Source organism: Pseudorca crassidens, chromosome 2, assembly GCF_039906515.1.
Source record: "Pseudorca crassidens isolate mPseCra1 chromosome 2, mPseCra1.hap1, whole genome shotgun sequence".
In the NCBI taxonomy this organism is placed as follows: Eukaryota; Metazoa; Chordata; class Mammalia; order Artiodactyla; family Delphinidae; genus Pseudorca; species Pseudorca crassidens.
In genome coordinates this window covers 14,942,470-14,955,697 of record NC_090297.1, presented here as the reverse complement: position 1 = coordinate 14,955,697, position 13,228 = coordinate 14,942,470, and the positions used below count along the sequence as shown (strand labels likewise).

At 60.5% G+C, this 13,228-nt stretch overlaps 1 protein-coding gene across 3 annotated transcripts; it reads right to left on the bottom strand.

The window, feature by feature from the left end:
* On the bottom strand, nt 1-11,505 carry NBL1 (NBL1, DAN family BMP antagonist). Of its 3 annotated transcripts, none has more exons than XM_067722385.1 (4): nt 11,331-11,505; nt 3,126-3,320; nt 2,890-3,001; nt 1-1,486 (listed from the first exon to the last, which is right to left on the bottom strand). In XM_067722385.1, the coding sequence occupies exons 2-4, from the start codon at nt 3,290-3,292 to the stop codon at nt 1,235-1,237; spliced, it is 531 nt and encodes a 176-aa protein (XP_067578486.1). In that variant the 5' UTR covers nt 3,293-3,320; nt 11,331-11,505; the 3' UTR covers nt 1-1,234. The 3 variants fall into 3 exon arrangements, with proteins under 3 accessions (XP_067578486.1, XP_067578476.1, XP_067578470.1); XM_067722375.1 differs by having other exon boundaries at nt 3,126-3,361; nt 11,331-11,504; XM_067722369.1 differs by lacking the exon at nt 11,331-11,505 and adding an exon at nt 10,219-10,371 and having other exon boundaries at nt 3,126-3,361.
* Between the last annotated feature and the right edge of the window lie 1,723 nt (nt 11,506-13,228).

The following is a 13,228-nucleotide window of genomic DNA, read 5'->3' as shown; positions in this document are numbered from 1 at the left end:
GGTGTTGAACGAATTTATTCATGAGAAAACTCGGGGTCCATCCTACTGGTTACAAGCTCCAGAGGCTCTTGTCGGAATAGCCGTGAGGGCCGGGGCGCCCCCAGGCAGGGGGCTGGCGGGGCTGGCAGCAGCCCTGGGACAGAAGAGCAGACGCAGGCAGCTGCGGGTACGGAGGGGCGTTCTTCCCTGCCCGCCTGCCCAGCCCCCCACCCCGGGGCCCCGCACCCCCTCTAGGGCTAAAGTGCGGCTGCGAGGAGTGGGGGGAGGGGACTTGGCAGCTGCAGAGCCACAGTGAACACAGCCGCCCCATGCGCCCTCACCCCTCCTCTTCCTCGTTCCTTGAGGCTCATCCAGAATCCATCCCACCCAGGTCCCTCCTGGGAACCTCCGGGGAAGGGAGACCCCTCCCCAGCATCCGATATTCAGAAAGAGCTTCCCAAGAGGGTGAGGCTGGCTCCATCAGCTTTGAGGGGCCTAGAACCTGGGGGGCAGGGAGAGGCACTAAGATCTGGGAGAGGGCGAGGAGGGAAGGATGCCCTCTGGTCGAGGGCGTCATCCCCTCCCCCTGGCCCAGCAAGGCTCCTCCTCCCCTGCCTTCCTCCCCGCCCCCCCGAAAGCCAAGGCAGGCAGGGAGCCTGGCTCCCAGCTCCAGGGCCGGGAGGCAGCAGGGTCCTGCCCAGGCCTGACTCCCAACCATGCCGCTGAGGGAGGGCCACCGGGGAGAAGCTGCTCTGGGGACGGGGGTGCGAGGCCTTTGGGGAAGCCGGTGGGGCTGGAGCGTCCTGCTTCTTTCTGCCAGTGGTCTTCCTAGCCCTGCCTCAGGGCTGCCACGGGCAAGGCGCCCAACCCCAGCTCAGGGCCCGGCCCCACCGAGGGGCCGTGCGGGCCTTGGCGCGTCTTGGACGGCCTCACCCCAACTCAGCAGCTTAGCCAACTATCCCCCTCCCCAGGGCACATGTCTAGGAGGCAGAAAAGAAGAGAACCCCCCTCCGATGAAGAACCCTGAACACCTCTGCTTCTTCCCCCCAACTCGTGAATATATTAAATTGTGCAGCTTGGCGCCAGTCCCACCCCCTTCAGATCTCCGTGGCAACCGGGAAGCATTCCAAGTCCAAGTCTGAATCCAAGTCCATCCAGTGCCAAAGGGGGGCTTCAGCCTCTCCCCCAACTCTTCCCCGGGAGGGTGAGACCCCACATTCCACAGGGAACGAGAGGGGAGGAAGAGTCGGGGGCCTCAGTCCTCAGCCCCCTCTTCCTCTGCATGGGGGGCCCCAGGGGGATCCTCGGGCTCGGGGGGCTGCCCACCAGGGTGCGGGTGGGAGTGGAGGCCGGGCTGGGAGCCCTGCGCATCCTCGCCCTGCACATAGACGCTCAGCCCCTCGTGACTGGGCTCCTTGCCGCATGCCTGGCAGCTGCAGTGCAGGATCTTTTCCACCAGCTTGTCCACCCTGGGCACCTCCTCATGGCCAGGGCACTCCAAGGTCACCTGCGGAGGGCAGGAGAGAAGGGGAGAGAGGTTTCCAAGGGCCTGGGGCAGGCAGGAAGGCCCCAAGGGTAACACTCCTCATGGGACCAAGAATCCCAGAGACCCCAGAAGTCTGAGGCCACCTGGGACACCTGGGCCTGTCCAGGGGGAGGGGGGTGAGTCCCTGCAGGAGACACCTGACCTGTCTCCTCACGTCCTGCCACTTTCCTGCCCATCCCCACAGTAGCCAGAGGGCACCTTGAGGGGACCCAGGTGGTCCGCCCCTGCCTGAAATTCCCCCCACCAGGGCTCCCACTGCCCTCGCAGAAAAACCGACTCCTGACCCAGGCCACCCAGGACCTTGAGGTTGACCCCCGGAGGACCTCTCTCTCCACCCCTGACCTCCCCCCACTCCCACCAGCTCTGTCCTGCCTGATCTGCCTGAGACTTTGCACATGCCATTCCCTCTGCCTAGGAGGTCCTTGCCCCACCCGTCCCCTCCCCACCGCCCTAGACCTTGCCCACTTAACTTCTACTCAACCTTTGGACCCGAGCCCAGACATCACTTCCTCAGCGAGCCCCTCCCAACACCCCCCCACCCCGCCCAGCCAAGGCTCGCCCTGTACGAGCCCCGTTAGCGTTCACTCTTCCCCTGTTGTCGCGCCACTAGCTGCCCTTTCTTTTTCCTTCCTTCCTCCTTGTCTCTCCCTCCCTCCTTCCACAGAGCACCTTCTCCATGCCAGCTCTGGGGACACAAGGACAGGCATGGTCCTTCAAGGAACTCAGAGTCTAGCAGAGGAAACAGACTTGTCAAAATCACCCAAATGCAGATGAAAAACTGTGCGTGTGACAGATGCTCAAAGCAGAGGTACACAGTGCCTGGGGGATCAGGAAAGGGGTTCTGAGAAAATGATGCCTGAGCCAAGCGCAGAGGAATGACTAGAATTTAACTGGGGGGGGGGGGGGGAGGAGGAGAAAGGTAAGCCAAACGGGGAAAAGAGCATGTGCAAAGGCCCTGTGGTGGTCGTAAGCAGACAAGATAAGAGAGACTGAAAGGAGGCGGGATTGGTGTCAGGGTCAAGCTAGTGAAGAAGGTGAGAGGGGCAAGATGAAGCTAGAAAGCCTGGTGAGCCAGACCACGCCTTGTGGACAGGCCTTACGGGGTCTGGCAAAGATTTTGGTCTCATCCTATAACAATGGGAAGCCACCGAAAGGATTTCAGCATGTGACTGACATCAGAACAGAGCTTCTTGTCCTGTACATGCTGGCGTCGGACTTGTGAGCCATCACGTGGCAAGGACCATGTCTGTATCTCCAGCACGAGGCTCGAACCCTGCACACAGTGGGGCCTCACTAAGCACTTGTGGCCCAGACCGGTGCCGGCTCTGGGCGGAAGCTGGGCGGGAGCGGGCAGCCGTACTCACGATCTCCCACATGGACTGGGCCGGCATGCACGAGTCGCAGTGCACCAGGGACTCTGTGGACTGCGGGAAGGTATTGGGAACGCTGTAGCTGAAGCACTGTCCCAGGCACGCCCTGCGGGAGGAGAGCCCACCGCGTCCGTGTCACCACGGTGGAGGCGAGGACGGGCAGCCCTGTCCTCTTCCTCCCTCCGGGGCCCGTGTCCTCATCCCTTCCACCCACCGCCCCGGGATCCCACCTGTTCTGGATGGACTTGGCCTCACAGCCGCTGTGGCCCACGATCTGGGTGATGTTCTTGGCCTCGCACCAGGCGCTCTTATCCGGGAACAGTGCCAGCTTGTTGATGGGCGGTGGAGCAGCCAGCAGCATGGCGGGGAGGAGAGCCCCCACCAGGACCCGAAGCATCGTGCCCGTGACCTTTGGAGCCCTTGAACTGAGTACAGACTGCAGGTGAGGCCAGCAGGGTCCAGGAGGCTGGGCAGAGGGCAGGGGGGCAGTGGTGTTACAGCGTGGCTCTGACTGCCTGGGTTTAAATCCTACCTCTGCCACTTACTAGCCAAGCACAATCTTGGACAAGTTATTTCTCCTGTATGAACCTCAAAACTGGGGCTGCTAATAGCACGAGCATCAGATGGGTATCATGGAGATTAAACAAGGTATTTCATGAAAAGCCCTGAGTGGAGAGACTAGCAGATCATACACATCCCACATGTGTTAGTTATCTTTATAACTTACTTTGTAGCTTTGAGCAAGTTACTTTTTATCTCTGTGCCTCACTTGCTTCATCTAAAGGGGGATGGTGATGCTGTGTGTGGCAATGATTATTGCAAGTACTAAGCCAGACACTCAGTTTCCAAGCACCCCGTTGCGTATTGAACAATCATTAGCTCCCTCCTCACTGTGATGTTGTGGGTCCTTGAGGGGCTGGCCTGCCAGCAGGTCTCCTGGACATGCTGCCACGGTTGTCAGCAAAGCTAACCATCTTCATGTCACTGTGAATTCTTGTGCCACCTTGGATGCATGGACCTCAGGTGAAAAAACTAACCCCAAACTAGACTACTTCTCGTTTGGATGCCCCATCAGAGCCCCAAGCCCTGAGTCTACACACACATCACTATCTCCAGCTCCAACCTCACACCTGAGTCAAACAAGAGGCGAGGCAGTCCAAGCCAAGGGCTTGACCCTCTGTGAATTGGATGGAGCGAGGCACTAATAAGGCAATACCAGAATCTGCCAGGAGATGGCGGTGCAGGGCAGAGTGTGTTTCGCAAGCATGGACTCAAAGGGGATTTTCCCAATGTTCCCCAACTTCATCTTCTGTAGGTTTCGCCCACTCTCCCACTGCAAGAACTGTGGAGGAGGGAGGCTTCAGAGAGATTCGGAAATGAGGGCAATGCTCACAAAGGGGTCCTCTGGGGGCAGGACACGGGAAAAGGCACTGGACTGGGAGTCTGGAATCCACACATGCTGTGGGACCCTGGACACTGTGGCCTGTGTCCCCACCTGTGAAATGAGTGGGGTGCCCTGGACTGGTGGTTTCCAAACCTGGTAGAGCGTCAGAATTCCCTGAGGACTAGTGAAGTGAAAGTTCTAGGGTGGGGTGGGATTCTGCATTTTTTTAACGAGCTTCCAGGGTGGTTCTTATATGCAGGCCAGGCTTAAGAAGTGGTCCAGCTCGGTCAACGTCTTGGGACAGTCCCCAGAGGGGCCTGGGTGGGGCCGAAATGGGAGCAAGGGCCAAGTATGGTCCCACTGGTCCCACAGATGCCCAGTACTAGTCAGGCTGGCTCAGGGCTGGAAATGCCATTCCGAACAACGCTACCCTCAGCCCACCTTCTGCTGGAGTGGCAGGTATTTGGTAAGAAGTCGGGAAGTGAGAGTTGTTGGGGGTCTTGCGCGCTCCTGCAGGCTAGCTACGTGGGCTGACTCAGCTGGGCTTGCAAGGAGGGCCCAGGCCGGCCTGCGGAGCTGTGAGTGCCTCTGCAGCGCCCCACTCTCTCTATCCAGCAAGCTCTGCTCAGGTCCTGCCCCTTCTCCCTGCAGGAGGTCTCCGGAAGCAGAGACAAGTCCCACCTCACTGGATCTCAACGCCTGGGTGACCCCCACTCCCAGCCCAGTGGGGAAGGGTGAAGAGGGGAGAGCAGTGGGAGGTGAGTCCAGACCGTCTGCCCCATCCCAAGGGAGTCTGTGTCATGACCCAGGCTCTCACCCACACATTTCCGGTCTCACTCACAAGGTGGACAGCAAAGCCCATGTTTTCAGTACAGCCACAACCTAAACAGAATGGACTTGTTCCTAACCGGCAACCTGATGTTTCAACACCCTTAGCATCCAGGAGGCTTTCTCACCCCACCAGGTCCTTTTCTGTCCCTGGGGAATTAGCCTCTGCACCAGGGTCCGACCACCGTAGCACACCAGCGGAGACCCACCTAAGGCCAGAGCTCCCTGGGCCTCCCCAGGCGAGACTGGCCCCTAGAGACCTCAGAGAGGTCCGGGGACGTTTGTCCTATGCCTGACCCCATCAGGATCCCTCAGGAAGGCCAGGTCAGGTGGGGCAGAGGGTGATAGGTTTCCTTAGGCTCGGGAACGGAGCCTGAGGTTGTAATGAAAGTAGCCTGGAGATGAGCGCTGGGGCTGGTTTGGGGTTTGGATCAGGAGAGGTTAGGACTGACGCTATGGGCCAGGCTAAGGGGGAGCGGAGTTGAGATGGGGGCTGAGGTTAATAACAAGGTGTAGTGGGAGATGGGACACCGGTGAGTGTTTCAGGGGAGTCACTGGTCTGGAGGGTGAGGACTGGTTATCATGCGTCAGGTTGTAGCAGACGCCGAGGGGAAATGAGATGAACTGAGGCAGAAGGCCACCTCCCTTATCTACCCCCCTCTCTAGGGCACAGCTGAAGGTCAGCTGGGCCCACAGAGGGGGTGCTATAACCCAACCCACCAGGCCCGGCCTCTCACCAAGCCCTGGCTGGGACCTCAGAGGAGGGGCCAGGCCGCGCTCAGCCTCCCCAGGCCAGCAGCCCTGAGCTCCAGCCGAAGCATGGCCCCGGGAGCCTCCTAAGTTCAAGTCCCAGGCCTCCCACCTAGGAGCTGCGTGACTTCCGGAAGTACAGTCTGCCTCTCTGCACCCACCGACCTCAGCCCTAAAACGGGGAGCAGAGCCCTTTCCTTGAAAATGACTGGGAAGATGCGATGAAAGCACCCAGCACCCAGCAGGGACCCACCTCAGGCCAGTTCCCTTCCCCCGGGGGGATGGTGGGGAGGCCTGGGCTGGCATCAGAGCCAAAGCTGGCTGCTGGAGCAGGGAGCCGGGGGGGATGCAGGGCCGGTCTCCCACACACGCCCCCGTCCAGCCCCCAAGAACCCCTGCTGCCCCCCCTTCACACTGGACTCGGCTCTTTGCTAACAGGTTTTATTTTTTGTTGGCTTGTGTTTTGTTTTTTCAGGCAGCAGCTCAGCTGATTTTTTTTTTTTTTTTGATCCAGCAGTCGGACCTTCCTTCCTGAGACTTGAGAGCCTCACCCAGATTCTCATCCCTTCCTCCCGCCCTGAAGGTCACACGACAAGTCACGGGAGTCCCAGAACGCCAGGGCGGGAAGGGGATCCCCCAAGCCGATCCTCTTGCTTTGCAGAGGGGTCGTCCCGAGGCCCCCAGCAAGTCAGGCCAAGCAGTGCCCTTCCCCAGGCCAGGCGGTTCCCCGCAGCTTGACAGTGGTTTACCAGGCACCTTCTAGGAGGGCGGAGAGGGCAGCGAGGGTGGGGGCCTGGGGAGCTCAGAGCCTGGAGGGGAGGTCGAGGGAGGTGGGTGAAGAGGAAGCAGCTGTTCAGTGCGGGGCAGTCGGACAGCTGGAGGGGCCGGGGGAGGAGAGCTTCTCAATTCTGGATTGAACTCAGGAGCACAATTAGTTACCCGTGGTTGAGGGAACTGCACAGGCAAGGCCAGAAAGGGGGTTTACGGCTATCAGCCCAGCACAGCCCTCCCACCTCCTAGGAGTAAGAGCTGCTGCCAACTGTGGGCCAGATACCGTTCTAAGGCTTTTATGTATATTCACTTATTTGGTCCTTAGAACAACCCTAGGAGACAGATATGGAATTTCCCCCATTTTACGGATGAAGAAACCGAGGCACTGGGTTTGCAAAAGAGATTTGCCCAAGCTGACACAGTTAGCATTCACTAAAGCTAAGATTTGAACTGGACAGCAGCAGGGTAACCACCAAGAGTTTCACAGAAGAGGAAGACAGGGTGACGGGGAATGACCTGGAGCAAGCAAGAGACCGGGGCTTCCCGCCCCAGCAGCTGCGTCTCTTACCCGTCAGCACTCCGGGGCTCAGCCACAGCCAGGGTTGGAAGCATGGGCGCCCCATGGGGCAGAGTTCAAATCCCAGCCTGGACTCCCCTGCAGAGGAGCACGCGGCCGTGGCCAACCCCTGGCTCCCCGGAGCCTTGCAGAAGGTACGGCGCCGCCCTTCCTCCGAGTTGTGGGGAGGCCACAACCAGGGCACCCTCAGCCCAGGGTGGGTACCTTCCTATCACCCCACCGTCCACTCCCCAATCCAAGCCCTCCGGATGCTCAGAGGCCTTGTGCCGACACCTGACACATCTGAGGCTGCCAACAACACAGAGAGAAGGCCCCTGGGGGAGGGGAGGGGACACAGCCGACCCACTCCAGCCCCGTGGAAACTGAGGCACAGAACAAGGAAGTGACGGCCCATGTCTCCCACGCAGGGGACGAGGGCAGTGAGCAGACACAGGACACCTGCCCCGGCAGCTTCCTGGGGAAGGACGGGGGTGGGGCAGCAAGAACTCAGGCTTCGGGGTCGGGCCTGTGGAGTCCTCTCTACGTTTCACGCCTACCAGAACCTAGCATCTTCCCTGAGATGCTTGCCAACAACTCAGAAGCCCGGGCCCCAGCCCTAGATATCCCGACCCCACACTCCCAGGCATCTGTATTCACTCCCACATGATTCTGAGGACCAGCCAGGTCAAGAGCCCCCCAACTCCCCAGGGAAGGGTCCCCCGTAACAGCAATGCGGACAGGGGTCACCCACCCCACTGCCTAGGCCTAGTGCCTAGAATCAAACCTGAAATTCACCCGAGGGGCCTAGATTTCAAGGAAGACCTCTGGCCCGTCCGCACCCGCCGTAGAGCACCCATTGCACAACAAGGAGTCGATTTAGTAAAACAAGTGAATAATCACCCTCCCCGTTTCCTCTTTGGGATAAATCTGAATATTCAGGGTCCTTAAGGCCAGGTACACCAGAATGTTCTTGGTACAATGGTCCACTCACCCCCAAACACACACACACACACACACACACCAGGCCTTCGGTTCCCAGCAACCAGCCTGGTGTGGGAGCAGCCGGAGGGCAGGGCCAGCAAATGCTTAGAAGAAGGCAAGCCTCTCCCCAGCTTTAACTTCTGCTTTCCGAAACCTCTGGAAATCCTTCCCACCTAGGCCCCGGCAGATTCAGATGGAAGCTTCTACCTGTGGGCTCTGGTGACGTCTCCATTCGCACAGAAAGCATGTGGGGTGCGGGGTGAGTTATTTTTCAAACTGATCAGACCAGATGCTCCCAGTCCCTTCCTCTCCCTGTTCTCCCCCCACCCCCTGCCCCACCCTGACACACACAAAGGGCCGGGTCTGGGTCTCCTTTATTCACAACGGACTGTGACAGACCCCAGTTCAAACCCTAGCTCAGCCCCTTTAACTTTTCTGTGCCTCAGTTTCCTCACCTGCAAAGTGGGGGTAGCTGCCTCTTAGGGCAGTTGTGAGAATTGAACTGAAGAGGGCGTGGAAATTTCAGGAGAGGACACCTGTCACAGGATGTCCTCAGCAGAGGTCACTACGAGTGCTAGCTTTGAGTCACCCAGGGCTGCTCACCCTCCCTGCACTCTGCCTACACCCTTCTTTCTCCCCCTCCCCCCTCCCCCACACCCCCCTTACCCTCCCCTCCCCCTTTCCCCTCCCCTCCCCCTCCCCCTCCCTCCCACTGGATCCTGAATGCGTCCTGAGAATATCTAAACCCCGGGGTTGCATCTGCCTCCAAGAAAATGGGTTTAGGGGAAACTCAAACAAGATGATGGCTGGGCGAGGGTTTTATGAACTGTCTGTGCTGCCAGGGTGGGAGCGGAGAGGAAGATCCCACTCAGACTCTAATTCTTGGGCCAGTGACTGAAGGGAAAGGCTCCCAGAGAGACCAGCAACTTCGAGCAAACAGGCTGGGCCTGGCTGCCGGGGCGTACATGCTGCTGGGTGCAGAGGGTGTGGCATCTGTGGCCGCAGCCCTAGGCTTGGGGGTCAGCAGGAGTGAGGCAACCGCCGCAGGTCTTGGAATGAGCGCAGGGGACTTCCTTGAATGGTGCAACTGAAGGGAGGGGCGAGCCAGGGTCAGACCCCAGCCCTGATCAGCTCAGCAGGCCCACTCTGGGGTCCAAGGACAAGTTCAGGCCCAAGCTCACCCGCTGACTCCCTGTGTGCCTGGAGGCAGGACAGTACAGTGTTTACAGGCCACTGATCACTCGTTTCACCTGCCCAGGCCTCCCATTTGCCCCTGTGAAATGGGAAGCACGGCCTGGGAAAGTCCATCCTAGCAGATTCCCTCAAGAGGAGCCTGGCTCCAGCGCGCTGCTTAAGGCCACTGTGATTCCATGACCCCAGTCACCACAGGGTGGCTTCCTTCCTTCCGTCAGCGCTGGCAGAGCATGAACCAACCGTCCAGGGGCGGACACGCAGGGCCAAGCCCGTGCCCCAAAGGCCTGCCCATCTCTGCCAAGCAGCTCCACCTCCCTGGCTACAGCCCCCCAGCCCAGACCACGGCCCGCCTGCCCGCAGACCCTCCTGACTGAAAACTGTCTCCAAAACAAATCGATGCTAATGAGCTGCTGCAGGGCCGGCCTACACATCTGCTCAGCAGAAGTCCCACTGCAGACTTCACCAGCATCCCTGCCCGCTCCCGCAGTCTGCGACCCTTGGGGGTGGGGGTGGGGAGAAGGAGAGAACTCAGTTGGAAATTTCACTCTAAAAGAATGAAGATATATGCGGCTAATGCACAGCACATCCTCCTGGGTCCACCCTCTAGCACACAGGCCCAAGAGAAAGAGGTCCAGCTCGCAAGGGTGGGGATGGGGGGGTCACCGACGAAATGCTCCAGCCTCGCCTTTTCTTTGGCCCCAACCAAAGGCAAACCACACCCAAGCGGTCCCAGCAACTGGAGGAGTTTCAGGAGGCTGGTGGTTTCCACAGTAACAAAGGGTGAGGGGCTCCTTGTTGACAAATTGCTTCCCCACCCCCATCCCCCGTCAGCGCCCAGCCTTTGGCCTCCGGCCCTGACCTCTGTTTTCCTGGGGTTCCCGTAGTTACAGGCTGGTGTCCTCCAGCTGGGCGAGGACCTCGGAAAGGCTGAAAATGTGCCCTTCTCCCCGGGTGCCGGCCAACCCCCTGGCCACGCCAAGGCGGCCAGCTGCCCCCTTTACTGCGGCGTGTAAAAGAGCAGAATCACCCCGCCCAGGGAGCGGGGCGGGCAGGTGGCCGGCAGCACAGCCCAGTTGTCCAGGCCGCCTCGCGGGGGTGGAACGCTTAAGAAAACTGAGCCCCCGGAAAGGCTGGCTCCCCTGCCCCAGACTCAATTCCAGGGGGATGACCCAGGCCAGTCCCCCGGGGCAGGCGGAAGGTAGGAGGAGGGTTTCGCTTCTTTTACCAGGTCTAGGAAACTATTCACGAGCCCCGGTGGGGGCCCCGTGCCTCCGACCCGGGCTGGGGGCGCTGTCCGAATTTGAGGGCGGGGGACCAGGAAGACGCAGGAACTCAGAGAGAGACTCCCACAGCGGGGCAGGCGGAGAGACGGAGAGAAAACATAAAGGCAGAGGCACAAACCCAGGGAAATGGAAAACAGGCAGAAGCAGAGAAACAGAAAGAAAGGGGCCAGAACCAGAGAAAGAGAGGAACGGAAATAGAGAGACGGAGACACGCAGATGGGGAGACAGAAACACAGAGAGAGACAAAAAGGAGGCAGAAACGTACGGGAGTGGAGAGGCTCGCGGCGCGGCGAGGCCCGGACAGAGCAGCGGGGACGCGCGAGCCCCGCGGCCGAGCTCCGGGCGCTGCCCCGGCGGCCGCGCGGCCCGACCCGCCCTCGACCCGCCCGGCTTTCTCTCGGCCGCGCATCTCCCTCCCTTTCTCTCTTGGCCGCGGAACTCCTACCGAGAAATGGAAACCCCTGTTGAGTCGGGGGACCGGCTCGGGACGCAGGGGTGCTCCCTCGCCACCCCGTGCCGCGCCCACGTCCCCAGACCCGGCGCCCCGAGCCCCCAGCGCTCCCGGGCTCGGCGGCGGCGCCTCCGCATGGTGCCCTGGGCTGGCGGGCGGGCCGGGGGCGAGGCGCTGCGCCTGCGGCCGAAGCCTCTGGAAGCTGGGCGCCCGCGTGCCGGCCCGGGCGGGACTTACCGCGCGCGCGGCGGCGGTGGGAAGCGCGGCGCGCCCGCCGGTTCCTGCGGAGCTGTCTGCGGGCCGCTGGGGGCAGGCTCGGCGCCCCCGGGAGGCTCGGGGAGGCGGCCGGCAGGGCTGGCGGCGGCCCCGCGAGGCTCGGCTGGGCTGCGCTGCGCGCTGTCTGCGGCCCCGGGCGGGCGCGCGGTGCGGGGGAGCGGCGAGCCGAGCGGCTCCGACGTCAGGGGTGTCTCCGCTCCAAATAGGGAGCGAGGGCGGGGGCAGTGGAGGGAGGGACGCGAAAAAGAAAGAGCGGGCGGGCGCGCTGGGCCGCTCCCTCCGGGCGCGCAGGAGGGGGCGCCTCAGCCGCCCGGGGCCCCGGCCCCTTCTCCCCGTCGCCCTCGAGCCCCGGGCCGGGCTCCGGCGCGGTCCGACGGCGCGGCGGAGCTACCGGGGCCTCCCTGATCGGCGCCCTAGGGGCAGGGCAGAGAGCCCGGCGCCCCGGCTCGTTCTAAAGCGCCCTCCGCCGGATTTCTCTGCGCTCGGACTTCTCTCCCAACTTTCCCCCAGCCCGGCCATCGGGCCGTGCCAGGCCTCCGGGTGACAAAGATGGAAGTATTCCTTTTTGTGGGAACCGGGTGCTGCAGTCTTGCTCCGAGGGTGTGGCGCCCCAGTCCACCGAGCCGCGGCACCAGGAGACTGTCCTCCCTCAGTCCTGCGGTGCGCCCAACCTATCCGCTCCCGGCCGTGCGACCCGGGGCTGGTCCGCGCTCTTAGTTCCCTAGTGTCACTCGACCTCTGCCCGGCCTCGCCTCAGCGCCAGGCACTTGGCTTAAGTGTGCAGAGAAGGGTCTGAGAGTCCCGAGAAGGACTATCCGGAACGTCGGAAACTGAACTCACTTCTCTGACTCCTGGGAAGAGCAGAGCGCCCAGCGCGGCGTCCCAGCCTCAGCTGTTGGGTACGGGGGTACCCAGCTTAACAGCCTGTACCTGGGCACTCGGGCGGGTTTCGGTCGTACCCTCTCTGTTTGGTGTGCCAGTGAAGTGAGAAAATAGCTTTGCTCCTGGAAAGTAGTAGCCCGGTCCTGAGACAAGATTTAGGAATTTTGCGTTCTACCACAGTGGTGGGTGTCCATGCATCTCACCCCAGCCTGGCTGAAGCCCCCTGATGGAAGCAGCCCTGCTCATCCAATGTCACAGGTTGCCGAGCATCCCGGTGGCTCCTAGTGGACTGTTGATAATTCCATGGTGTACGCTGACCTATCTGCCTCTCCAAACCCAGTATTGCGTCTCTATACCTCCTAGCTCTTGCTTGTGCTGTTCCCTCTGCCTGGGGTTCCCTTCCCCTCCTTTCATCTCCTAGTAAAGGCATTCTTCAAGCACCAGATTGGAAAGCCTTCCCAAGACCCAAGTAGCATAAACCCCTCCCTTCTACGGTGTGATCCTGGAAGCACAGGATACATACCCTCTGTTCATGGTAATTTCCCTCTAGACTAGTTGATCTCTTTCCTCCACTTGACTGTGGGCTCCTTGAGGGCAGGGATCGCCTGTGTCAGTGTCCCCAGGGCTTGGCAAACAAGGGGTACAATATATTTGGCTGAACTAAGTAATTAATATCCCCCATAAATGTTTCCGTGAGTATAACTGTAATAATTCTCGTAATAGCTCAGGCATATTGAGCACCTTCCTGTACTACGTGCCTGGTCCCATTCTAAGCACTTTCCACCCACACAATAAATCTGTGAAATAAACAGTATTGTTATCCCCATTTCATAAGTGAAAGTACCAAGACCAAGAGAGAGAGGTTAAGTAACTGGCCTAAAGCCACACAGTAAAGGGGATGCCAGCTACCGTCTGCTGCAGGAACACATCCCACCAGGTGTAGCCTCACTGCCTGGTACACAGTAGGCACTCAGGAA